The sequence below is a fragment of the Anopheles cruzii genome, chromosome 2 (genome assembly GCF_943734635.1).
Source record: "Anopheles cruzii chromosome 2, idAnoCruzAS_RS32_06, whole genome shotgun sequence".
Lineage (NCBI taxonomy): Eukaryota > Metazoa > Arthropoda > Insecta > Diptera > Culicidae > Anopheles > Anopheles cruzii.
Window position 1 is genome coordinate 55,768,882 of NC_069144.1, and position 25,247 is coordinate 55,794,128.

The following is a 25,247-nucleotide window of genomic DNA, read 5'->3' on the forward strand; positions in this document are numbered from 1 at the left end:
TTACTGCGTGACGGTCGCCACGGCAGCACCGCCAGCGAGCGCCAAGCCCATCGAAGATGACACCATTTTCAGTGCCACCGCGGCACCGGGACCCTGCGCCTTCGTGTCCTGCAAGCGAAAAAGGAAGGAATCCCGCGTCAGCCCCGGGGACGAGTGCACACGGAACTCTACTTACTATACTGACGGCCGTCATTATGCATGCCCGTTGGGGTGCTGCTGGTGGTGGTGGTGGTGGCGGCGTGGTGTCCTTCACGTCGCCGACCGTAGCCACACCGAACCCATTGCCTAGCGCGCCGGGACCAGCCGCTTCCGGCTTGCTGACCTCGTTCAGCAAGCAGATATCCTCGTGCGAGCCAGCTACCTGCAGTTCCGGCGAGCTAGCCGTCGGCTGCGACCGAGTGTCCTGCAACGAAGAACCGAGCGTAAAGGTAAAAATGAAACGCGGATTACGCGGCGTCGAGAGCGGCGTGATTAAAGCATATACAGGGCCGTAGATTACTGACTGCGCCCACATTTTAACTGGCTGTGGCGATTTGGGCGAAACTGTGGCCACTCCTCAAAACACGCCAATCTTCCCGGCCGACCACCGGTTGGTTGGAGGGTTGTAGGAAACAGCACGGTAATCGCTACAGGGTGGTGGCACCACGCAACAGTCTCACCGTGGTCCTTACGGTGGACACAATTTATTAGATCGACAAATTAGATAATGGATTTCATTTTATCGCACACCGAAGCGATGTGGCCGACTTGAGTGGTAAAAGTGGAGGCACTGTTCCAGCCAACAATCACGTCACGGCGCGCAAGGATCACGGCGCAATCTGCAACGACTTGCGGGCTGCCGCTTAGAATTACACTGTAACCTTGTGCGGTGCGAATTCAGGTCTTCCGCATTTGACTAACAGATTTTTCGTGAAAAAGGATGCGACTACCCCCAGGCTATTGTTGACATGTTGGTATGTCTTGTCCAAATTTCAGTCCTTAGAACCTTCATCAACTCCTATTTCTACGTCCGAGGTTCGACTGTAATTTTGGAAGTAGTTCCTTTTTTCCGCTTTCGAAAGTCTACTCGTAGACCAATTATTGCTCTGCTTTGTCCTGCAGTTCACGTCCAGTCCACGGTCCGGTCAGTGTCGACCCATCCGCGGCCGGGTTGGATTTTTGCATTCACCACGGAACGCGCCCGTTCGATGTACGTTCGCGCCTTCTCACTATCTTCTGCCGGACCGGATGTTCGTGACTGATTCCACCGAACGGGACAGACGGGCCGTCCGGTCCGTAGATTAGACGTGCCTAGTGTCCTGCACGGGCACGGGCAAGAAAAACCCGTGAACTAGTCGCCCAGCCCGGGGTGGGATACGGGAGCGGGAACCTTTTAGGAAAATTATTTCGAATGAATAATATATTTTTATCACTGGACTTATCTGGCCCCACGTCCAGTCCAGCCAGACCACCAGTCGTGGGGAACAACTGGTTGGAACTTTTTCTTCAACTCGTTACTGTCTAACTGGCATGTAGGGCGGCGGCGTGCATATCGTTCACCTGGCCGTGGCCTGGCCCTCGCTATCGGGGAGGTGTGTCGGTCCGTTGAATGGTGCCTTGAATGAGCGGTGCATAGCCCACAAGCCGTTCCGTGGTAAGTTATGTTTACCAGCTAGCTCAACTTCCGGCATCAACATTCCGGCATTGACGTGGCGTGGCCCCCCAGAGCCAATGGAGGCGAAGCCGGTCCAAGGACGTGCCGAGTCACGCCGGACTAGAGCGTCCGCCGGGACCAGAGCATAATTTCCATCAAAATGCAAACTTGAAATAACGGGCCAGGGTGCTCTTGACCGATTTGCCGCATCGAGCGGGATGAGCAGGGTATTCTCCGTATCGGATCGGTTTCTTTATGTGGCGTTTATACAGCAAACGGTTAGGTTACTGTAGGTCCTGCAAGGTCCGATAAATTTAGCAAACACACGAAGCATCAAAAGTGTAATGGCCGAAAGCATGTGCGACTTTGTAGGGGGTTTCTGAGGAGCAAATATAAGGATATCAAGGGCCTTTCTATGCGCGAAACTTAAAAGGAAAAACTTAAGCTTGATCAACACGTGTTGTCCAATTTTTATTTTTTGAATGAGCCTTATCAGCTTTGAATATGATTAAAGTTACGAATAGCGTACACACTCAGTTCACCAAACCCGTCCAATTCAATATGGTGGATGGCTCGCATCGGTTAGTCTTATCCGACATGACATCTGCGGAGATAAAGCTTCCCCGTTTAGTGGAGTGCTCTCCGGGTTGACCACCACGATTAAGTGTCTTCAAAACTTCAAGCGAGTCGTTTGTAAAAACAGAAACAAAAACGCGCACAAGAAAAAACAAGAACAGAAAACAAACACATAAACAAGTCCCGACAAGAATATCTTGATTTATTTTCCAACAAAACTTTTGCACCGTTTTTTTCGTTTTTTTCGTTCGGGTTGGACTGCGAAAGCGGTGGAAAGAAATCAACCGAATCCGAAGTCTGGGTTTCCCACACCCACAGGGACCGGGGACACAGATTTCGGACGGAACGGAAAACCGAACATCTGCTCTGGCCCGCTGGGCGCTGGAGATCAAACTTTCTTGATAAACTGACGCCACACCATGGCTGACGGTTTTTCGGGCCCGAATTTCGACAACCGAACGCCCTGAAACCTGATCGCTCGAAGTGGACCGCACTGGCAATGGGAAGCGACGTGGGGCGAAAACAACGGTTCCACTTCAACAGGCAGCTAACAAGGACACTAAAGTGCCTCATGTCGTCCCGTCCCGCGGAGGTGTTTGTTTCTGGACCCGGGGACCCGGTTTGTGGTGTGGTGGTCTAGGTCTCCGACTCCGACATCCACACCGGCAAGCGTAGGCCAGCTGTTCCCTGCTTCTTCGGTGGCTCACGGCGGGCAACGAATGTCTCGGTACTTCGACGACAAGCAGCGAGATAAATCTGTTGAATTTTGAATGCAGTCCAAAAATAGTGCCTTCTTGAGGGCGGTGCGGGGTTCGCCCAAAATCTCGAGGCCAGCCGCATCCGGAGCTACGGGGTATTGCTGCAAGTGCAATCCGTCGAGTGAGTGGCAAGTTAACTTCTACAAGCCATCCAATTTCCCTCCACATTCGGGCGGGGGCTCCGCACGAGCCGTTCCGGGCGATGTACGGGAAGAAAGTAACCACTTTTATCACCTCAGCAAAGCAAAGGTTCCGCAACGGATGTCTCACGTTGGATGGAGCGGGTTTCGAGACGGGCACTAATCTGCGATCTTCGTTTTCAATTTGCTTTGCCGTCATTTTCCGAGAGCAAATTTCGCCACATGACGTTCACGTTCGGGGAGGAAGCTCTGATTCTGATTGGGTCGGAACGGTGGTCAAGAGATGGTCACTTCCATCGTAGGGCGGAGGGATGGGGCCAACCATTGGCCAAAACCGTCACCGATGCTGATGGTTGAGGTTGCCGAGTGTGAAATATTGATAAGCTAAACTCCACACGTCCTAATGGATTGATTGGAGAACTATATTAGTTGTGAGACGGCGTGAAGGCGTTAGCATTGGATATGCATTCTCGCCACTGCATTTGGCATTGTTCCGAACGCTGCTGCATTATGCATAATTTTTTATGGACAGCCCAGGATCTATGTTTCTTTTATCACCATTATTTTGTGCTTTCTATATTTGCGATGCAGAAGTTTGCTCTTTTTGCAGTTTAATAAAACAAGCTTAACTATGCAAAAGATTCGATTAGATAATGAAAGGTTTCTTAGAAATAGTTAACAAACTAAACATTAAAATTAAAGTCCAGCTTCATCTCAAGGTTGCTCTCCAGCATCCAGGTCGACCGTTTTCCGGAAGAGTTTGACCACCGACTGACCTGACCCAAATTGTCTTCCACCGTCACGTCCTCCGCAGAGAACCCGGAAAAAGGATTTGCCAAGAGCTTGTCTGCCTTTCCGCCCCAAAAAGATTAGACCCAAAGCAAACGAACGGAACGGAACGGAAGGAAAGTGGCTGTGAGCGTGTCCTTGGCAGAGTGGTGAGCGAAACAGAGGGTGGCCAAACATGAAGCACAACATATTGATGCTATCATCTTTGGCGTTAACACCTCCGTCGTCCGTCCCGTTTTTCTGCGACTTAAGCTGCCGACAGCCCACGGGTACTCGAAAGCGGACCGTAAATGCATAATCCGGAACAACAACCTTCTCCCGACCGGACCGGAGCCCCGTTGCCGTCGTGCCGATCGATCGGCTCGCTGGGAAATAGATTATCTGTTCCGGAGCGGAGGGAAACTCTCGAAGGGAAATCTTCGACTCGAACCCCGACGTGTCCGAAGGGTGCCGCCGAATTACGTCCGCCAGTCGTGCGGCGAAGGGAAATTCGTTCCCGCCCCGACGTTCGGTAGTGATTTTTATGGTTTCGAATAAATTTTTATGCTCGCAATGAAGCCACCATCAGTCAGCACGAGGCTTTCCCTCGACCCTCGAGACTCTCCGGTCGCGTCCCACCTCGGAATCGGATCGAGATGAGCGGAGAAGATTAAAAATGACGTTCGATTGAATTCTTGTCGAAACTCATTTCCACTACGTTCGGCACACTACGTGGCTTCGGTCCGATCTGGAGTTCCGAATGGTGGCGTGGGGTGTGCGTTGAGTTATCGCAGCCCCGTCTGTTTGGAGTAGCGTCTGGCCGAACCGCTCAACCGAAATCCGACAGCAGACACTGCAGCCGGTAATGCGAAATCCAGTAATCCGGTGGAAAGCACCGCGTGAAGATGGCAAATTCCGTCACGTCCGGTGGCTCCGGGTGGAGGATGGTGGGCGAAAATTAGCAAGCGGCGGTGTTGAAAGTAATTGATTCTTGATTAAAATCAGTTACACCATCCGGCCGGGTGGCCTGCCGAGGGAGTGGAGCGGAGTGACACGACACGGTCACGTCCGGGACCGAGATTGCCGACCCGAAATGAAAGGAATGTCGTGTCACTGCTTTATGGACGTGACCGGATTAGAAAGCATCCGATTGGTGCAATTGATAAACGATGTACAAACTCGTCCGCTGATGGGTTTTGTTTCCCCAATGAAAAGCTGCCGGCCAGGTAATGATCGTGCTTAATCTTTTGCCCAAGGCGCTGGTGGCACGGGAAGTGAGGCACAAATTGGAGAAGAGAGATCTTAAAAGTGGGACACTTTTGTAAAGAGAGAAACTATAAGTTGAGTAGGAATAGAGCTTAATGAAGTCCTCGAATGGGTGAACTAATCTAAAGGTTAAGTGTCTTAAGTAAGACTGGTTTAGGATTAGGTAACATATAGAGGTCCAAACTCTTGAGGAAACGAGTTATGAGCTTATAGACTCCATTACTACAAAACGATGCTACCTTCGAGTATCGAGGACCCTCAGCAACATTTAAATTCCTGTCTTTAAGCGAGCGGCTCCTAAATTTGGCCCAAAAGTTGGTCTTCTCAAACACAGCTACTCACCTCTCCGTGCTCGTGCTCCAGGTCGTGCGCCACACCGTTACCCAGGGCGGTCACTCCGACCTGGCTAACGGCTTTGCTCACCTCCAGTACCGGGGGCGACGAAGGCATCGGTGTCGGGGTGCTGTTGGCGGTCCGGTCCGTGGGTGCCGCCTTGTCCTCGCCGGACCCTTCGCCCAGCTCGTAGATGTTGACCATGTGGGCAGCCTGGGCGTGGACCATCAGATCCCATGGATTGGAGAACGAGTCCTTGCACGCGACACAGAGCAACTTCGCCGACGGCACAGGATCTGCGGGGTGAGAGAGAGTACGTGTGGAGTCCCAGAATGCCAAAGGTGACGCCATCGGAAACTTACAAACTTTCTGCACCGGCGAGGAGGTGAGACACTTGCAGGTGAATCTTAGCTTGCAGTAGCTGCGCTTGTGGTCCAGCAGCTCGGTCAGGTCGGTGAACAGCTCCCGGCAGTTGCCGCAGATCAGTGTGTCCGGATTACCTGTGGGTACGCAATGTGCAGACGTGTTACAATACTGGAGGCCCACCCAAAACCACGAGAGATCAGTGCGGAAGTTGTTATTATCCAATTTTCTCGTCCCCGGTTCCGAAATCGAGCCCACAGCCAATAGCGGAACCCTCGCGTTGGGCTCGGATGCTATCTGTCGTCCCGTATTCATGGAGCGCACGGTGCGAAGCAGAGATTGAAATTTACGACTTCCCCCAACGATTCCGCGGTGTAGTTGCGCCATTTACCGGGACACCGAGGTATCACCAGGTACACTGCGATGCGTCATGTACGTCATAGATCATCGGAGCGGCCGCCTTCGGGTGACGGAGCCGTAGCGTGACCTCGCCGGAAGCCCGGAGTGGAACAGCCTGACAGTAACTGACAGCACAGCAAACCTCGAACGGGGCAAAAAACCCAACACACACACACAGAGTGGGCCCAAGTTTACTACGAACCATCAACGAGTTATATTTCCGTGCTTTAATTAAAATATGAATATTTTAGCACCCTAGCCTGGCGTCCCCATTCATTTATTTGTTACAAATACTGTGCTCGGTTCGCCGGCGAACCGTTCACGCCTTTATCATTCCGTTACTTCCTGGAGTTCCTGTTCCGACCGTGGTCGATGGTCGGGCAACTGGTTAAAGTTTCGACTATGCTCGGGCCCGAGGTGGTGACGATGGAGAAGCCTCACTTTATTGACCCCCTTCCGACTGGCTCTGTGTCGGTTGGCAACGTGAAAATGGAACGAGCAGGGCGGCCGTGTTCCGCCGGGTGTCTAGGCATCGTCGCCGTCTCGCTTTTGTGTGAGCTTCATCAACTACCGAGGATCTCGGGGCGGTCTTGGAGAAGGGTATTATTATTCGACCGTCGCTGACAGCTGGTTGGAAAGTAAACAGACACCCCGAGAAGGAGGACGCAGGGCAAAAAAAAAACGATGGCCGGATAAAGAGGATAGTAACACGACTGGTGGTCGTGGGGTGGTTGGATCAAAAGAGAGCAGAACACTACAGGCAAGTGTGCACAACGTGCCGCCGCCGCCGTGCCGCCCAGTGTCTGCGGTGTGGCTTCTTCGGAGGCTCGCCACTCGCCAGGCGCCCGGATGGCGTGTTTTGGGTGGGCGAACACCACAGTCCGTGATGAAAAAGAAAGCCAACCGGCAAAGGTGTGAAAATGTTACAACCGGTCAGGACGAGTCCTGTTTTGCGGGTGCCCGGCGGAGCCACAAGCCGAGCTCCGTCTGACAGATCTGACCTACGAGGTGTTGGGCCGTAAACAGCCTTAAAATTAAGCATTTTGATGTAGGGCGCTGAGATTCGTCTGTGGGAACGGTACAGGATTCTTTGCGAAGAATTCTTCAAATTTGTTTTCTGATGGACGGAAGGTTTTGACCACAGACTCCGGGTGTTATTACATTCCGTGGCGGACGGATCTCCACGAAGACACTAATCATAATTCCAAGTATGTAATTTTCATTTTATGTTGATTTGTTTAAATTCGTTTGCTGGCCACGCAAAAGTCACAACAGACTGGCTTCAGGAAGAGCCGAATCTTTGGCGTCATGTCTTGTACCTTTCTTCCACAACAAATCTTAATCACACCGACACCGTCCATAATTACACCACATGATTTATGCTTGTTTTGTTGTCTCATCGCCTGTCCACCACAATAGGATGACCACCGACCGTGGGACTACTTCGCATAAAATATTAACAGCGATAAAGCAAACTTCAACACCTCGTCCAAGCGAAGCGGAGTACGGAGCCACCACTTTCTTGGGGCGACCCCAGGGGGCGACAAGTGTGCGTCCCGGTGTAATGAAAACTTTGGCCAGATCCTTTTGCACCGACGGGGACCGAGATCCTCCGCCAGTCCAGTCATTAGCTTCCGTGTGGAGCGAACGAGAGTGCAACTTCTTCTGGCCCCGGAGGTAGCCGGTGGCTTGTTGCGCTCGGTAGCCACCAGGACATCCAGTTCATTACACGGAGAATCGTTAAAATCAAAAGAAACCCCTAGCCGGGCCGGAAAGTTTGCCACAAAGTACGCAGAACTCTCAGCGCAAGGGCCCGGGGCATACAAAAACGGGCACACAGTGTGCCGACTTCAAGGATGCGCTGTAGAGAGGTGGCCACCCCCGGGGGCGGCCACTCCTTCGGCGGCCAGAGTAGACGGTAGAGGGAGCCATAATTATGAATGTAAATTCAATGAATTGTAAATGAGACCGACGGCCCGACAGATAGTGCCGGGAGTCTCCTTCGGGTTTACGCTTGAACGGTGCCTCCGACACGCGTGCCGGAAGGAGTTTGGACTCCTCCCCCCCCGCTCAAGACACTGTGCCGAGGGGGACCGTGATGGGGCTCTTTCGTAGCCTTGGCCACGTTTTTACTGCTTTGATGGTCGGTCGTCGGTTGGTCGTTTCTGTTTCGGTCGCAATCAATATTTGAACCGTCAGTGGGTTAAGCCCGAGGCGCCTAAGTTAAAGGGGATGGCCACAAGTTTAGCCACTTACTGTAGGTTTTGAACGGTCCAACGACGTGCTGGCCGTTGGTGTAGTTCGACATACTGCTACACGCGGCGGCGGCCGTCGTTACGCCGGCCATCTCGGCCCCGTTCATGATGCAGTTGTTGTTGATGTAGCCATTGGTGCCGATGCACCCGTTCGGTGTCAGGGTGACCCCGTTGCTTGACCCGATCCCGTTCGCCACACCACTTCCGGCACCGCCGTAGTAGAGCCCGTTGCAGGAAGCAGCCGATACGGGGCTGCCGGCAGCGGACACTAGCTGCTGCTGCAGTTGCTGCGTGTGCGCGGCGAGCTGTAGCTGTTGCTGTTGCACTTGCTGCGACAGTACTTGCTGCTGCTGTTGCACTTGCTGTTGCTGCTGTTGCTGCTGCTGGCTGTGGCCGTGGCTGAGGATTCCCGGCCCGGCTCCGTTTAGCTTGTTCTGCATGCCCATGCGGCTCGGCGCCATCAGCCGCTGGCGCTTCAGTGGCCGCGGCTGCGAGTTGGGCTGCTGCTGCAGTGGCCCGAACAGTGTCGAAGCGTAGTAACTGCGGAAGAGGAAAAGGAACAGATGGAAGAACGAAAATTATATCATTACCGGTGGGTGAGAGCAAAAACCAGAAACTTGTCCTTCTCGAGCCGAGCCCCCGCGAGTGCCTCTGACACTGATGAGCCATTATGGCGAGGTGCCAAATGTTGGATCAATCAAATAAAATGAAACGACAGCATAAACAAACAATTAGTCCCCCTCCTGAGGGTCTTCGCGCCACCAGCAGACACCTCCGACGTCACACAAAAGTGCCCCTAACGACGCCTAATTGTCGATGGTTGGTCTTGGGAAGTTTTTCTGTTTGCGTTTGCGGGAAATTTTTCTCATCGCCACCGGATGTGGGGTGCATCCTTGAGGCCCGTCGTCGCCGTCCTCGTCGTAGATTATCATCCGACAGAGAAATCTGTTCTCAACTTCCGCCTGTCCGTTCGATTAAATTACAATATAATGATTGTTTGCTCAGCTCTTCCGCGTGTGCCCGCAGGCTCGCCATGTCGAGTGCTGCCCGCGGGGAGAAGTGAAGCGAAAAACTTGACGGAAAACCGATGAACTTTCGCGAACTTGTCGATCGGGGGCCAATGCCAGTGGGCAAACTGCACAGTAGAAACTTGTGGCTCCGTCCGATGCGGTTTGCAATTTCCCAGAAATTGAACTCCTTCAACTCGCAAGTGAATGAGGAGTAAATTGCGATAAGCTGGCGTAATGAATGGGGTTTTCTTAATTCTTCCGAAAGAAGTTTCATAACTTCTTCACTCAGGAAAAATTGCCAAAGGAATTCATACTCAACCTCCATGTATTTTTTTATTATTTTAATGTTTTCTAACTTTCTGGATCTTTTCACTCACGCAAAGGTTCCACTGTACGGAGTGAAGTGGAACCTTCGTGAGTGAGTGAAGCGCAAGGAAGTGGACAATGAAGCCGATACCGGGGCGCGTACGGAAAAACCGGCGGAAAATGTGTGTTCATTGTCATTCGGATGACAAGTTGCTTATCGTTTTTGTCGCTTCGGCGGCGTGGAGCATCATGGTGCGCGACGAAGGGCATAAGAGGCCACTTGCGCCCCGCTCAAGAAGTGAGAAAGGACCTCGAGGGCGGTGGCGGCCATTGTATCGCGCGGTGAGTGGCGCCATTCGAGCAGCATTTCGACGACGACGACGACGCCAACACTCGACAACGACGAAAGCAACACATTCATTCACCATTCGCCGCGCGCGTCGTGATTGAGTCAACAAAGGAAACAGCCACAGCGGAGAGTTGTTTGGGGAAATGATTTAAATCGTCCACCATTTTGCAGCGAAGTGGAGTTGTTTTAGGGAGCGGTTCTATTTGCATAAAAGATTGTTGCTATTGAAACGGCGTGTTTGCGTACGTCCTTGTGGTCCTCATTGTGCGGATCCCGCTGCGAGTCTGTCAGTGCTTCGATTAGTGTCGCTTCTTGACAATAATATTGGGTCCTGGGCTGGCCTTTCTTGAAACCGGTCCCGAACTGATATAAAAACTTTATGATAATGTGTCAAAGTTTGATGAGGCAAATGGGCGATGAAAAAAATAAGGCTCGCCGGACATCGCGGGGTGCGCAAAAATTAACGACTTGACACTAATCTAATCTACGGTGCGCACCATCACCGCTGGCGGCGGGGATATGAATTTCAATTAGCTTCCTGTTTGCCGAAGGATCAGACACAGATTGGCCCGCCCGTAGGATAATTGGCTACGATGGCGACTCCCGATCGCGAGCTCCCGAAGCAGCCGTAAGGAAAACCTTACCGGTACGCCACGTTGCGCCCGGGTGTTTATTGGAAAACAGGAAAGAAAATCGACACGAAAATTGGTGATGGCACAAAAGATAAAGAAAAAAAAGGAAAACGTTCACCCAACGCGACCGGACGACAATCATGCGCATCATTAAAATTCAAAATTATACAATCAGCTCATCTCGCGCAGCTTCCGGATCCGGTGGAACCCGAGGAAATGCCGGAGGAAAAGATGAAAGGCCGCACGCGTGCGGGGTGCACACCGCCGCCAACATAAACCAGACATTTTGTGTGGGCCGCCCGGAAAAGCCGGGCGAACGTAGTAAGTGGAACCGCACAGCCATAAAAATGAAAATTTAAAACAAAACAAGACAGCTGGACGTGTTGACTGCGGAGAGAGTAACAAAAAGAGGCGAACGAAAAGGAAACAAAAAGATGAAACAAACAAACGCCGTGCGGTTCGCGTTGACAAGGCCCCAGGAAATGGATACAAAATAGGCGACAAGTTTTTGTGCCCACCCCCGGGGGCGCTGGAAAATGATGCGACGACGACGATGATGATGATGATGATGAAGGGACTCTGGTCACGGAGGACACTGTGTCCTAAAGTCGACGCCTGAATGTTTTCTTTTTTTTCGCACTGTGTTGTTTTTGCGCTGGCTGCCCATCACGGCATCAGCCAGATTACCGAGCATAATTTGTTCGTTTTCACTTTTTCCCACCGGTGTCTGGCACGAAACCCAGGTACGTCTGTTGCTGTTGGCCGCGCGCAGACTGGCGGCTAAATGTACAATGATACTGTGGGCTACGCAAACAATAAGCGGCCCGTAAAAAATATTGAAACACAAACAAATGAATGTCGGGAAAATGGAGGGACGCACGATGGAGTGCTGCTGTGTTGCGCTTTTCTGACCGAGATCCGGTCTATGGGTTTGTTTTAGCCTCAGGGAAGCAGGGCACTCGGAGAGCATAGAGCATCGGCACCGGAGACAATAGTAGTACAATAGTTTGTCGAATCTTTTATCCCGAAAAATGGCAACATTTCAAGGTATGAACATAATTGATTAAATGTTTTGTTTTGTTTCCATTAAAAGACATTACTGTCGAGCTGGTGAATTGGCTGATGGCTATTTCTGCAACATGGCCGATCGTTAAAAAATGGGCGCGAGTTTCTTTGTCTCGGACATCGACACAAAGAGCGAAAGAAAATGGTCGTCCTGACTGTCTGGCGCGCTTTTATGGACCAGGCCAAGAATAGCTTTATGACGGCATTATACACCAACCGCTGTGATGATCCTTTTCGAGCGTCGGGGCCTAAATGCCTGTCTTTGGCACGAGCCCCCAGTTCCCCCGTTCTCCCGGTGTTGGGTTTCGCAAGGAGCAACACCCGCAGTACCCCACCGAGGCCCGGGAAGTAGTCATCAATCATTCGCCCGGGGCCGGGGTCCTTCTTTGCGCTGAACCGTTCTCGTATCGCAAATTGATATCCTATTGATCAAATAATTTAACATTAACAATTAGCAGAAGCTGTTGGACTCTGTTCGAACCATCACTCTCTCTCTCTTCCAGGGAGCCGTCGCGAAGGAAGTTCCATGCGGTGCGCCCGCTCCGAATGAAGGTTATTTTTCATCTTCACAGCAGGGAGCTCGGGAATGGTGTCGGAACACGATCCAATCTAGCAGCGCGGCCGTCAACCGTTCGTCCTTTTCTTGCCCCCCCGGGCTTGGTGGTGGCTTCTTGGCCGGGAGTCGATCAAGTGAACCGAAAAGTTAATGCAGCAGTGACGCAAATGTGCCAGCTCATGGCGTGATATGGGCCCGTTGGGCGCCAAAAGGTCGGATAGGCAATAGGTTAATTCCATTCCAGCGGGCTCTTCCACCGGCGCCGCGCCACGGGAATCAATACCACCATATGGGGCGGACCATAATTTCACGCTCGGGGCCGTCTATTTGCTGCGCTCGCTAAGGGCGATCGGATTTGGGTCGAGTCGATATGAACTCCGGCGCACCAAGACAAACTGGATATTAATTGATTATGATGGCTCGATAATCCACCCGCCAGCTACGGGTGGCGGGGCTCGGGTGTCGGGAAAAATTTCCATTCTTCCCCCGAGTTCGCAGGAATTTAGGGCGCTCCGGAGACGGCTCGCAGCCAAAGGTGGACGTGGTTAATAGATTGAAAAATGGCTGGAACGACTCCTTGTCACGGAACCACCCCACGGACGGCACATCTTTTCGGTCGAAACTTTGGCCGTCGTGGCCTCAAACGGGGCGTGCGACTAGATAGCTATGACGACAACATTCGGAACGGTGACTGGGCACGAAAGTGGATTAGGGAGATAGAAAAAAAATAGGCGAAGAAAGGCGACCGGAAAGAGACGGCAGCACGGAAGAAAAGCCCATTTTCTTACCGACCGGCGTACGGAAATTACCTCCGGAACGGTATTCATGCGTGACGTCTTGAAAGAGCGATAAAAGTGAAACATCATGTGCCGCGGCCCCGACCGATGTGTCCTTATTGATTTTGCCTCGGCAAGAAGGGACTATCTTCGCTTTGCCAGCAGATCGACGGCGATCGAAATCTTTATTCATAAGAAAATACAGCCTGATGAAGTTTACCGGGTTCCGGGTGTTTCCAAATGGCAACGTCATCGGGTGATTAAATGGCGCCCTAAACGGCCTTTCTTTGGGGGCTACTTTTTAATGGCCATCAAAGAATGACTAATATTTTGAATATTGAAAATCCACCGACCAATAACGGGTCACAACGTGGAGCATCTCTACGATAAGACGCTTGGTTATAGAAAATCCTTATCAAAAATATCTAAAACTGAAAATAACCACCCTTTTCACTACGAGGAAAAAACGCCTAAAAGTATGCAGTTCACTTGCCTTTTGTTGGGCGTTGTCAAAGCGTTTTAAGCCAATCGTTATGATAGGAATTCCGGACCACCAATCTGCCTTCCGAATGACATTCGATGGTAACGGCACGAATAAATCCACATAATGCGATACGACCTAATCGTCGCTAAAAGATTGATGTGTGTGTGTTTGTAAAGAACGCGGCAACGGCAATCCGGTCCGATACCGATTTCCGATTACGTGGATCCGATAAATAAGCCATGAGGCTCAATATCTTGCGAAATCTGGCTTTCCGATCCGATCGGTTTCCGACTCATAATGGATTCGGATTATGCTCTTCTGCCGTACCCGGAACCGTCGGTTTCGCCGCCCCGAATAGCCTCTGCCTCTTTTATTCGCGCTGTAATTTCACCGCGGCCGGGGCTTAATGAAAAATTCATCGCCAATCACGTGGCAGAGCGGCAGTCTCAGCGCGGCGTGGTTGGGCGGGAAAAATTATGCCACTTTCACCGAACAACGGGGCCTCCACCATCCCCACACACACTGTTGACACCGGGATGCGGCCTGCTGCCGGGAAATCTCATAAATTTTAAAATCAACATTATTAAAAGATTACATTAGAAGATTTATTGGGTTATTTCACTTATTTATGGACAAACGAGGCTTATCGTCGGTTTCGGTGGTCGGGGAGGCCTTTCTATGGCCCACCGCGGCTCAGCATCCGGTTGCTCGTCAAACCCGAACCCGAGGTTCACGGGGTTCCTTTCTTCGGCAAAAAACGCTTGTTGCTGCCAGACATCCAGTTTTCATCGCCCTGCCCCCAGCCGTCATCGTTTCATCCGGAAATGTTGGGCCCGAGTTCTTGCTCGTGCCGGAAACGGGCCGCCAGTCGAAACCGATCGATTCCCCACCGGCCCCGGAAAACCGCACCGTTTCTATGGTGCGCAAGTATTTCGCTTTTGTTTCATAAATAATTGATTGTTTATCTTTTCGATTTTTGATTCGATTCAGCGGTGCGATTGGTAGCCGCAACCGGAAACCGGGTCCGTGCGTGCCGAAGGAGCGGCCCCAGTGGGCGTGTAATTTGTTTGTAGGCTTACTTAACCTTCAACTTTTCCGTACGCCGTCGTTTTGATCAAGTTTTCCAAGGAGGAACCCGGACTTCCGGTCGACTGGACTGAAGGAAAATAAATGGAGAGGTCCTCCATTTCATCACCCTTCGACGGTCACGGCGACGGTGCTCCCTAATGGCTTGGCAAATGATTGTATGCTCTCGACGCACGACAAGCGACAGAACAATACGCGCCTTTTTAGAGACGAACTTTAATTGGTCTTTAATGAAATGAAAACAGAATGCTTGGTTAACTGTGTAACATTCGCCCGCAGGTCCATTTATGAACGGACAATTATTAATTGTACAAAAACCCTTCACTTCTTTCGATGCTCTGCTTCGTTCGTATCCAACTACACACTAGCCACGCCATTGTTCTGTGGATCCGGATCACCCGCGGGAACCGGTTAGATAATTTGCTTAATGTAATTGCGAAGTTCATCAAAACTTGTGAAATTGCATGTGGACGGCCACGGTCACGTTTCGCATCCACCGAACCGAGAAGCGAGCGCCATAAACAATGTCTGCACGTCCGTTCGGACTCGAGCCGCCGGTCTCTCGACCCCCCCGGTGGTCTGACAGGATCTCATCTCACGTCGGCCGCGACGGACAACGAAAGTGAATAAAAACTTGCTTAAGCTTTAATAACCACAAAGATTAACTTTGGTTAGGAGGATTTGTGAGACCACACAAGGAGCACCCACCCCGCGGGTGGAGTCAGAAAAACAGCGTCATCGCCGCCGCCGTCCGACGGTGAAGGTTGCCACGCTACTCCCCGTGCCCGATTTTCCGAAATGGTAAACAATGTGGTTGACCTGCATAAAGTGGCCCTCGGGTCGGGACGTGGCTTGACGTGGGGCAGCAGCATAATTTTGCTCACCATCCTCAAGGGCGGGCGGGCGGTCCGGCAGTCGGGTGGATCCGTGCGCCACTCGACAACCACACCACATGTGACCTCTCCCGAGATGGGCTTCAGCCAGACAACGATGAATATGAACGAGCGGCGTGCAATAAAAAGATTAAACTTTCATTTCAACCCCATCCTGCGGCGGCTACAAACTCCACCGAAAGGACCTCGGGAGACCCCAACTAACGAGCCGAGCACGGTTTTTTTTTGGAAGGAGTCGCCACAACGTTTCGACCATCCCTTTGGCCCGGTATGAAGTACGGACTCATTTACGCCGGCGAAACATTCTGCTCGTGCTTCCCCGCGTTCGGAGCTCGGAATTGGCTCAGATTTCCGTGTCCGCGTTAAGCGGTCTTTCGCCATTTTTAAGGTAGTTATCCTTTCGGAGCCCCCACCCCAACCGTTGCGAGACCATTTTTGACTTTACATATTTTTATCCATTACGCGGCCCGCGTCCTAACGCGTTCTCTGGCGGCATCTTGCACTGCGCCATCTTTCCGGTCTGTTTTTTTTCTGTGTTCAACATTTATTGCCATCCTTTTTTTCCCCCATTTAAGGTCGCGTGGATAAAGCGAGCGGCAAAAGATGAAGTGTGGAATGCGCGGAAAACTTTTTCTCCCCTCCCGGCAGCGGCCAGAATTTTGAACTTTTAACGGCATCATTTTCCAGCTTTACACTCCCATGCACCCGTTAGGTGCTGCTCCTTGCTCCTAACGGTGGTGCTGGTGGTGGATAACTCATCGCCTAACCAGCGCCAGGCAGCGAAATGTTATTGGGTGGCGAGCGTTAATGATTTTCCGGCTGCTTTTAGTGTTTCCGGTCGTCGTCGTCGTCGTGGGGCGATTAAGTGTGCTGTCGCGTTCTGTCGCACGCGCGCTGGGCTCAGGGCGACGCTCATCTTTCGCAGTTAAGATAACGGATGGTTCGCGAAGCCTGGCAACGCTGCCGCTGCTTTGGCCGGCATACGGCAGCTGCTGGAAATGGGCACCAGTCGGAGCGCTCCATAAAGGCGGCCAATTAGTTAAATCATGTGTAACATAAACGCGACGACGACGACAACGTGCGGCAAGTGCGAGTGAAAGTGATTACTGCGCGAATGAGTGATGCCGACTTAGCAGCTGGTTGAGGCTGTTAGCACCCGGAATGCGTGTGAGGACACTTACCTATCGTAGTAGTAGTCCCTGCAAGAAGAGGTAGAGGAAAAAAGAGTAGATTATTATAGTGCTCAACGATCAACTTGATGGTTTGGATAAACTCAACAAGACATTTGAAAACTTGGTTCATGTAGATGAAGAGACAAAAGTTGCTCCATTATCTGGTCACATGCTTAGAACTCATTCATATTAGGATAACAGTGAAGGCTGCAAGTCAATTAATTGCGAATGCTGTCCAATGGATAAGCCAGTCTTACATCAATTCTTCCTATTTTTGAAAAATTTGAAAATTTTTAGTATGTCCTGATTGTTACATTAGCTAAACTAAAGCCCCTTTTTCCCGTTTATTCTCTGCACACGAACGAAGTTTTCGAATTTATTGCAACGAATTCATTTACAACTACAACTTACCAGTCATTTCCCGTTTTGGATTTGTTTTGTCGCTTTCTTCCGGTCTGGTGGGGTTTCGGTTCCGCAACCATATTCACGTCTGTAAAGAGGGAGGAGGGAGCGAGAAAGAGAAAGTGTAAATATAGTTCGCAAAGGGTCAGTAAGCGGCCGGCCGACGGACCCGAGGAATGTTAATGAGATTCACTACGATGCGAATGCGAGCTAACCGTGCGACATTTTTGGGGAAGGTTAATTTTAGTGTCTGGCCACTAGTCGGCCGTTTGGTAAACTTATGAGCACCGCCACAAGTTAGCCAAATGCCGCCCGACCTAGGCTCCTGCACTAACGCCAGAGCTAACGTGGCGCTTTTGTTTTGTCGCTAATTAAAATTAGTTCAATTGTCATTCCCACGTCATTTGGCAAACAAAACGGTCATCGTGACGCCATCTTTGGTCCGCCGGAAGGCAACACTCCGAGTTCTGCGAATCAGCTCCCGGCGGCCCCGAAAACCTAAGCACCGCAACGGTGAGCTCTAAGAGTCTAATGCTCGCACGCCAGGCGAAGGCGTCCAACATGTTACGATACATGAAAAATAAATTTTCCTACGATCATCGTAACAACTATTTTTATCGACCCTGGCCACACGGCTTGGCCGCGGTGCCAAACGCTCCGTGGTCACCGCTGTGGTCGACGCGGTTTATTAATGTCATCAATGCTCGTCCCAAAACTGCCCGACACTCACGGCGCGCGCTTAATCAGATTCAGAGACGCCGCCTCAAATCGGGGAGCAATCCCTTTTATGTTGTTGGTTGTCCTTTTGGATGCCGAAGCTGGATGCGTTGTTGGGTGGATTACTCACCCGACGACAGACAGAACAGATGGCGGCACGTCAAAATATCACAAACAAAGCTAACAAATAGCATACGCCGGGGCCGCACGATGGGTCGGTCGAGTTGATTACGCGCGCATCGCAACCACGTGCCATCGGGACGACCTTTCCCCAGACGGTTGCCATTATCTGACGATAAACGTGACGGAAGCGAGAGCGAGAGGCCCGGGCCGAACGAAAGCGACAGGGAAGCTACCTATGGCAACCGGTTTGTGGGATTCCGCAATTTAGGATTCGGGGTAAATTTAAAGTGGCCGGTTCTATTTTGAGACCCCCTTCAGCTGATCAAAGTGTGCGCTCGACCGGCGCTGGTCACGTGGACTGTGGGCGATACAGGTTGCAAGGGGAAGATGCGTGGCCTAGCCGCGCCGAGAACTAGTCTATAAAACTAATTGACAATAAATGTTAATGGTCCACAAGGAATGCAATTTAAATAAGCTAAACTACTGCTCAGGTGTAACTATTTGGGGAGGTTTGATGTCGTTTTTTTTCGAGTTCGAGTTAAGCAGGAAGAGAACGGATCTTAACGAGCCAATTAGGCGTCCGGCCTGTCAGGATACGCAACGGGCAGTTGATTTGTGTGTGTGGCACAGTAATCGGTTAATTATTTGGATTTCTGGGTCTCATTTATGTGCTCCAATCAAATCAATCGAACCTCGGGAGGTATTAATAACAGCGAAGAAGTTGCTTACGAGACGCGGAACATGCTCCACCTGTCAATCAGTCGCTTCCTGCTCTCGATACCCCTGGTACCCTAGTCCCTGTGGCGATCTATTACTGGCCAACACCGTGGCCCAGTTGCATAAGTGCATTGCGTATTGATTGCGGCTCAGGGTGCCACCTTCATGTGCAAGGCCGAACCACCCAAAAAGGGAACATGTCTGGCATCTGGTGTCGCTTTAAAATTAGAACACTTCCACCACGAAGGGTCCCTGCTCTGCATGGAGCTCCCGAACATCGGGAAGGTGGCACAAATTTAATTGCTTAATAATTTCATTGCAGTTGCAGCCCGAACACCACCCGGCGGCCGGCACAGGATCTGCACATCTGGGCAAACTGTCCGAGCGTTCCTCCAGGCCATCGTGTCCGCAGCCCGGCCAAAGTTGCAAAAGTTGCAATTTTGTGACGTGTGCAATTGCAATTATCCGGCGAATGGTCTGACACGCGCGTGACATATCATTAAGTTTGATCGATATTCCGGCCGCAGGGAGCGGTTCGGATTCAGATCACCCCCGGTCTTTGGGATGGACAGACCGGTGGTGGCCACCAACTACGAATCAAACACTCCACATGCGCAGCACACGGGGCACTTTCTTCGCGGCGGAGGGTCGTGGCCCGCGGAGAATGCGGATGAAAAGTGAAAAGTGACCTCGGCCAACAAGAACAGCTGCTGAGCCGACCACGAGCGGTTGCGAGCGGATCTGTGTTTGAAAGATTTATGACCGGACCATTTTATTGTGACCAGTATTCTGCGTTTAGCATCTTCTTGTTTATTTAAGGTGTGCTCATTTTTCTCTCAGCATTAACTAGAACCCCGCGAGAACATGTATCAACCATCATGAGCATTAATAAAACATTCCGCTGTTTGTTGAATGTAGTCTTAATGGGGTGGCAACAAACAAATATTATTAGGATAGCTCCCTAAACAAGTGAGAGGCTTATAGACCAAGTTATTTAAAGAACATCAATTTATAACATTTCGCGTGCAATGCTCTCAGAATTATCTGCGAATAAATTCGTTTCCATTTTCCACGTATTCGAACGCGGAAACCCTTGGCATCAGGGAGTGAAACAGGTTAAGTGGCCACGGTGCTCACTTGTTCGTGACTAGAGTGCGTGCGTGCATCGGTGTGTGGCCTAGCCCCCCAACCGGAAGGGTAACCGACTTTGTTCAACTAAACTATGATCGGCCGGCCGGGCAGAAGCCTTTCGGGAAGTGACACAGCACCACGCACGCACGCACTTTGTACCTCTACAGCTGGCTTTCCACGCTGGACGAGCCTTCGCACGGGTTTTGGGGTTGAGTTGATGGAGAATCAAATAATTTATGTATGACACTGCTGCCGGTCAAAGTTTTCCGACGCTTTTTTGTTATCATTTGCCCACCCATGATTGATGATGGCCGGGTGGCCCGTCGCTCGCCGTGAACAATCATGACATGATGTATCCATTTTTAGTTGTCGTAACGTAGCGGCCCTGTTTTACGCACAGGGTGTGTTATGGAAATGACTAGCGAGTTCCGCTCGTCAATCCGCGTTTCCTGCCAGCGAAACGGTTGAAGAGTGGCCATTTAAAGTACCATTTAATCCGCACGGAAACTGCAATCCTTGAACAGGGTGTGTGTGTCGTAATTTATAATGCACTTGGGCGCCTATCCGTTGCATTGGCATCAGTTAACGGGCGTGACGCGTTTGATTGCGCTTTTGATAAACCGTAGCCGCAGGTCTTTTGTTTAGTTTCCAGTAATTCATTATGCTGTAAGCATGTCCTGCAAGTCTCGTGCTACTTACCCAACGTTTGACTGAGCACCGTTCGACCATCCTCGCCGTGGCAGGCGTTCCGCGCGTCGAAAGGATTCGTAAACTGCACGAACGCGTATCCCTTGTGCATGGAGATTCCTTTCAAAGAGAGAGATGGAAATGAATCATTAAATTCCACATCGGTAAGCCTGTCCGTGTCCGCCCAGCACTCCGTGTAATGGTCGTCAATGTGAGCCTTTAAGCATATTTAAGATCAATATTCACAACTGACCGTGGAAGCTCCGCAAAAGTTTTCACTCCATTTCCACGCAAAACACTGTAACGAACACCAGAGCGGTGGGGGGGCCACAAGAGCATAAAAACACAAACTAACGCACCATTTTGTGCACATTTCGCCGGTAGCAATTGGGCAGCAACGCTGGGCGAACTGTTGACGGATGTCGATCCTGAAAAAAACTGAACTACAGACCGTTCAGGGATCGGCCATGTAGCCGACCCGAATGCCGAACGTTTCGCTTGCGGCGTAAAGCGTCCTGCTGGAAGCGGCCGGTTGCGGTGATGGTCACGCGTATCCTTTTGGTGAATTTTTCCCCCGCGGGCACCACGCGTGGTCGGTGTGAAAAGTGGGCGAATGTGGCGAATTCTTCACCGGCCACCGGCGGGCGATATCCATTTTTAACAAGTGTAGCAGAGACCAAGAACCGACTACTCGACAAAAAATGGGCGAGACAATGATGATACGCGGGAATCAGAGATACGCCGCGAGCGATCGTCGATAGATTCAGCAGCGAAAAAAAGTCCAATTTCATCGAGTGAATAATTCACGCTTCTATGGGCCCGGCGTAGAGAAAGGATTACTGTGGACTTGAAAATCGGACCCGGGATCGCGCCACACGCATCGCGCCGCATTTGTACCCGGTTGGCGTTTTTCGGTTGGCGCGGCCAAAGAATTGGACTGTTCGCTTTAGTTATCCGCCGTTTGCCAGTTGGGTTGGGATGGAGAGAGAAAAAAGAGAACCGAGGCTCTTGGTACCTGTGGAACCCTCGGTACGGCTAACGTTTGCCTTACATGCCCGAGGTTTAGTGGATTACGGAACGAACGATACCCGAAAAGTGCAGCGCCGTGCAGGTGCATCGCGCACGGTCATAATTACCCGCTGGTCCGCCGAATCGTGTGCAGTGTGGTCCGAATATTGGATTCGGTGGTGCATAATTAATGTGTGATTCCATCGGCCCGTTCGTGAGACACTTTATTTGGAGCCCGTTTTGAGGGCAACGGGAAATGGACAATAAAGTGAAACGGGAATTGATAAAAAATAAACCGAGCATGACTTTTCCTTTGGAAAAAACAATCAACACGCCACGTATGGCTATCCTGGGTAATCACTGGAAAATTGATATTTCTACATCTGCCATGCTGCCACGCCCGGACATTAAATCCATGTTCGGTTCACGTGGGATTAGTTACATTCTTTTGCGAGCTCCGGTTCGATGTTTTTTGTTCACCTGCCGCGCCCGATTTCTATGCTGCACCACGGAGCATAGATATCAAAATTTCCATTCGCAACGCAAGCGGATTGAATTACACACACACATGCTCGTTCGTGGGACAGACAAAAAGCATCGAATTGGCGATCGATGGCTTTGGGCATCGACCGGGCAATGCTACTATGCTGCCGGCGGCGGAGATGCATTTCACTGGTTCACGGGATGGAATTATCGGACGCTCGGCTCTCTGGCTGGCTCTCGAGTTCGTTAAGAGGGAATTGTTTCGAGCCAGGTCTCGAGCCAGAGTCCAGCTGATCCCTACCGACCGGTCCGCCCGCCCTAATGGTGTGTTCGAAAAATGTAATCTGTCTCCTGGCAGACGGGTGCAGAAGGTTGTTATTGCACTTTTTTCCTTTCATTCTTGCACCAAAAATACTGCGCACAGCACGGTGGGGAATTAGGACTCCCGGGGGGGCTACAGCGTTGCGTCTTGTTTTGTGCACCTTTCGTTATGTTAAGCCACCGTTGCGGGCTGGACATCATAATGACGCAATCAACGGCGGACGGCAGGCGGATATGCGCAACCCAGCGCACTGCGTTGCCAAAGGGCAACGCAAAGCCGCCGTCCGACTTGAGGCTTTATCCGACCAAGCCAGCCAGCTAACGAGGAACCATTTGGGGTGCTCGGGAGTTCCCCCACTATCCCGTGCTGCAATTGGCCGTCGCATTGCAGGCGCAAAATAGCAATCAAAAGCGCGCGCGGTGCACAAAAATCCGTGCCACGACGACAACACTGCCAGGGTTGGTCGGTGCTGGACTCGGGGCGCGGCAGCCCGTTGAGTGATATTAAAAATTGATAAAACTTGCGAAACTGTTTTGTGTGGCTGGCGGCGGCAGCCTGGGTGGCCTGGGTACGTAAACATGAAATTAGTCGAAAACTTTGTTGCCAACCCACAAGGGGAGGGCAGCAGCAGCGGCAGGCGCGGAACCGTCATCACCGGCACACAGCGACTAATGATCGTGAGTTCCGGGAGTAAAGTTTTCCTTCGCAAGTTCCCATTTTTCTTCAGATTTTTTTTACTGCCTTTTGGGGGACCAAAACCACGGTCCGCGGACGTACGGTTCGTTCTTCATTTACACAACCCGAAGCCCAATCGGTTGCTGGGGTGCCCGTGGCCCAATTTACGACGAGGGAAAACACGTGTGTAGAGAGAGAGAGGGACGAGGGCACGCAGAGTAACCTCACCGTGCCAAAGGGCTACAAATGGAACGGCAATCGAAACACGCGGCCTGTGGCTGTGCGAAGAAACTATTAAGAAAGTTTCTAATTAAAAGCATGCAATAAACTTTTATTTACCACGCCGGTGGGGGTGCGTGCCGGGATCGGGCGAAAGGTGCGGGGTGCAAACTGCATTGCCATTTCCGTTGCGTTGTGCATGACAGTTTGACAAGGTGTGAAATCACCTACCACCACCAGGAGGCACCGCCCATTATGCGAACTGCAGCTATTCGGTAGCAGCAAATGCACAATTCATAGCCGCGGCCACTGATGGTTTATGCTGATGCTAATGCTGGCACGGTGCGGCATTGTAATTATTCCGCTACAGAAAGTAACTGTACGGTGGCGTCGAACATGTCACTGAATAACTTTGCTTAAACTGAGCAGTTCTATTGTTCAAATGCCATTGCCCTGCTGAACAACTTCCAAACAATCGCAACAGTTTTGCCGTGCAATACAAGCAAATGATATTGTTAACTAGATAGATGTAACCATTTGTTGTGCTATTTTATCATGATTTACTTCAGCATACGTCAGATTGACGTTTGAACAGCTTTCGACACCCTTTTGGGATTTGTAAATTTAAAAAACCCAAAATAAAATGTTTTTAAGAATCCAAAATTAATGTAAAAAATGTACTTTGAGTACTTTCCCAATGCTCTACACTTTATGTGTAATAACTAAAGCTAGCATAATAATACAGCATCTTCAGCCCTTTACCGATCGCTTTGAATCAAATTACTTCGTTGGCCGGGTTTAAAAGACACGTGATTGAAAAAAGAACCTCTTCACCGCTTCAACATTAGAGAGTTCGATCGAACTTTAATAGTTGTTTGATTTCTTGGGAGTTGTTCCGCTTGCATTTTTTACGCCGTCCCCGTTCCTGGATGGCGTCCAATTTTCCGCCTTTAACCGTTACTGCCCGGTGCGCGGGTTGATCAAAAGGTCGAGTTGCGTCGAAGTCCGGACTCGACGGACGAAAGTGAACTACCCATTCGACACCGGGCCAAGTTTGACACGAAACATCGAGGGCCACTGGGAAAGAGCTTACAATTAAGTTTCTTAAGACGATTTTCCACTTCCTTATCCACTCGGTCCCGCCTGGTCGGTGGCCCTGACGTGGAATTGGCACTCGACGACTAGTTGGTCCGACCGTCTAGCAACATCGATTTGTTCCCCATTTTCCTCGTGTCTCGTGGCTACATTCTCTGTCTTCTACAGAGGGATAAAAAATCTGACCGCCGGGTATCAGAAACAACGGAAGGACGCGAAACCTTCCGCACCAACTGCAGTCACTCGGGATCGCAGAGAGCGCACAGAAAACTTTCTCTAATAGACCGCTGCAAATTCAATTACCCCATTTGTAGTTTGTCCGCTACTGCCAACGCCAGCCTGCCAACTCCGTGGCCTCGAAACGGGGCGAATAAAGTCAACCGAGTTGTCCGCGCAGAGCAAACGGGATTTGCCACTTGATCGATCAACCTAGGAAAACCTCCGCGACGAGTCGCCAAAGTGGATTCTGTGACATCAAACGCACGAATTATTGATGGCCGATAAATGGCCGATCGCCCGGTCCTTTAAGCTTTTGTGACTTTCTTTCACCAATCCGCCAATCGATTTTCGTGCGCCCCCATTGATTGGCCTAACACGGGTTGGGTGATCCAATAAAGTTTTCCCCACCACGTACAGTGAGAATGGGCTCCTCTTCCAAACACGTACCTGCCAGCCGTCCGTAGCGCTGGAACATCCGCTCCACGTCCGTTTTCGAGCACTGAAATGTATTCAGATTGCCGACGAAAACTCTCGAGTTGACCGCCTGCGGGTCCTGCGAGTTGGTCTGATTGGAGAGTTTTGACATCTTCATCTTGACGTGTCTGTCGCGTAGCTCGGCTGGAAAAAAA

The 25,247-nt window shown here is 51.0% G+C and overlaps 1 protein-coding gene across 1 annotated transcript; it reads right to left on the reverse strand.

The window, feature by feature from the left end:
* LOC128267029 (uncharacterized) lies at positions 1-25,210 on the reverse strand. Its single transcript, XM_053003820.1, has 9 exons — positions 25,066-25,210; positions 20,610-20,717; positions 17,232-17,310; positions 16,830-16,847; positions 8,493-9,031; positions 5,837-5,974; positions 5,484-5,770; positions 176-403; positions 1-108 (listed from the first exon to the last, which is right to left on the reverse strand). Exons 1-9 carry the CDS (start codon positions 25,208-25,210, stop codon positions 1-3), a joined length of 1,650 nt encoding a protein of 549 aa, XP_052859780.1.
* Positions 25,211-25,247: the final 37 nt, after the last annotated feature.

What these genes read in the sequence shown, in the direction of transcription:
- LOC128267029 (XM_053003820.1), bottom strand. Translation starts at nt 25,210, where the DNA reads ATGAAGATGTCAAAACTCTCCAATCAGACCAACTCGCAGGACCCGCAG. An exon ending in GGTGCTCAGTCAAACGTTGG is followed by an intron (nt 17,311 to 20,609) that starts GTAAGTAGCACG and finishes CCCTCTTTACAG; the next exon opens with ACGTGAATATGGTTGCGGAA. An exon ending in TAATGACGGCCGTCAGTATA is followed by an intron (nt 109 to 175) that starts GTAAGTAGAGTT and finishes TTTCGCTTGCAG; the next exon opens with GACACGAAGGCGCAGGGTCC.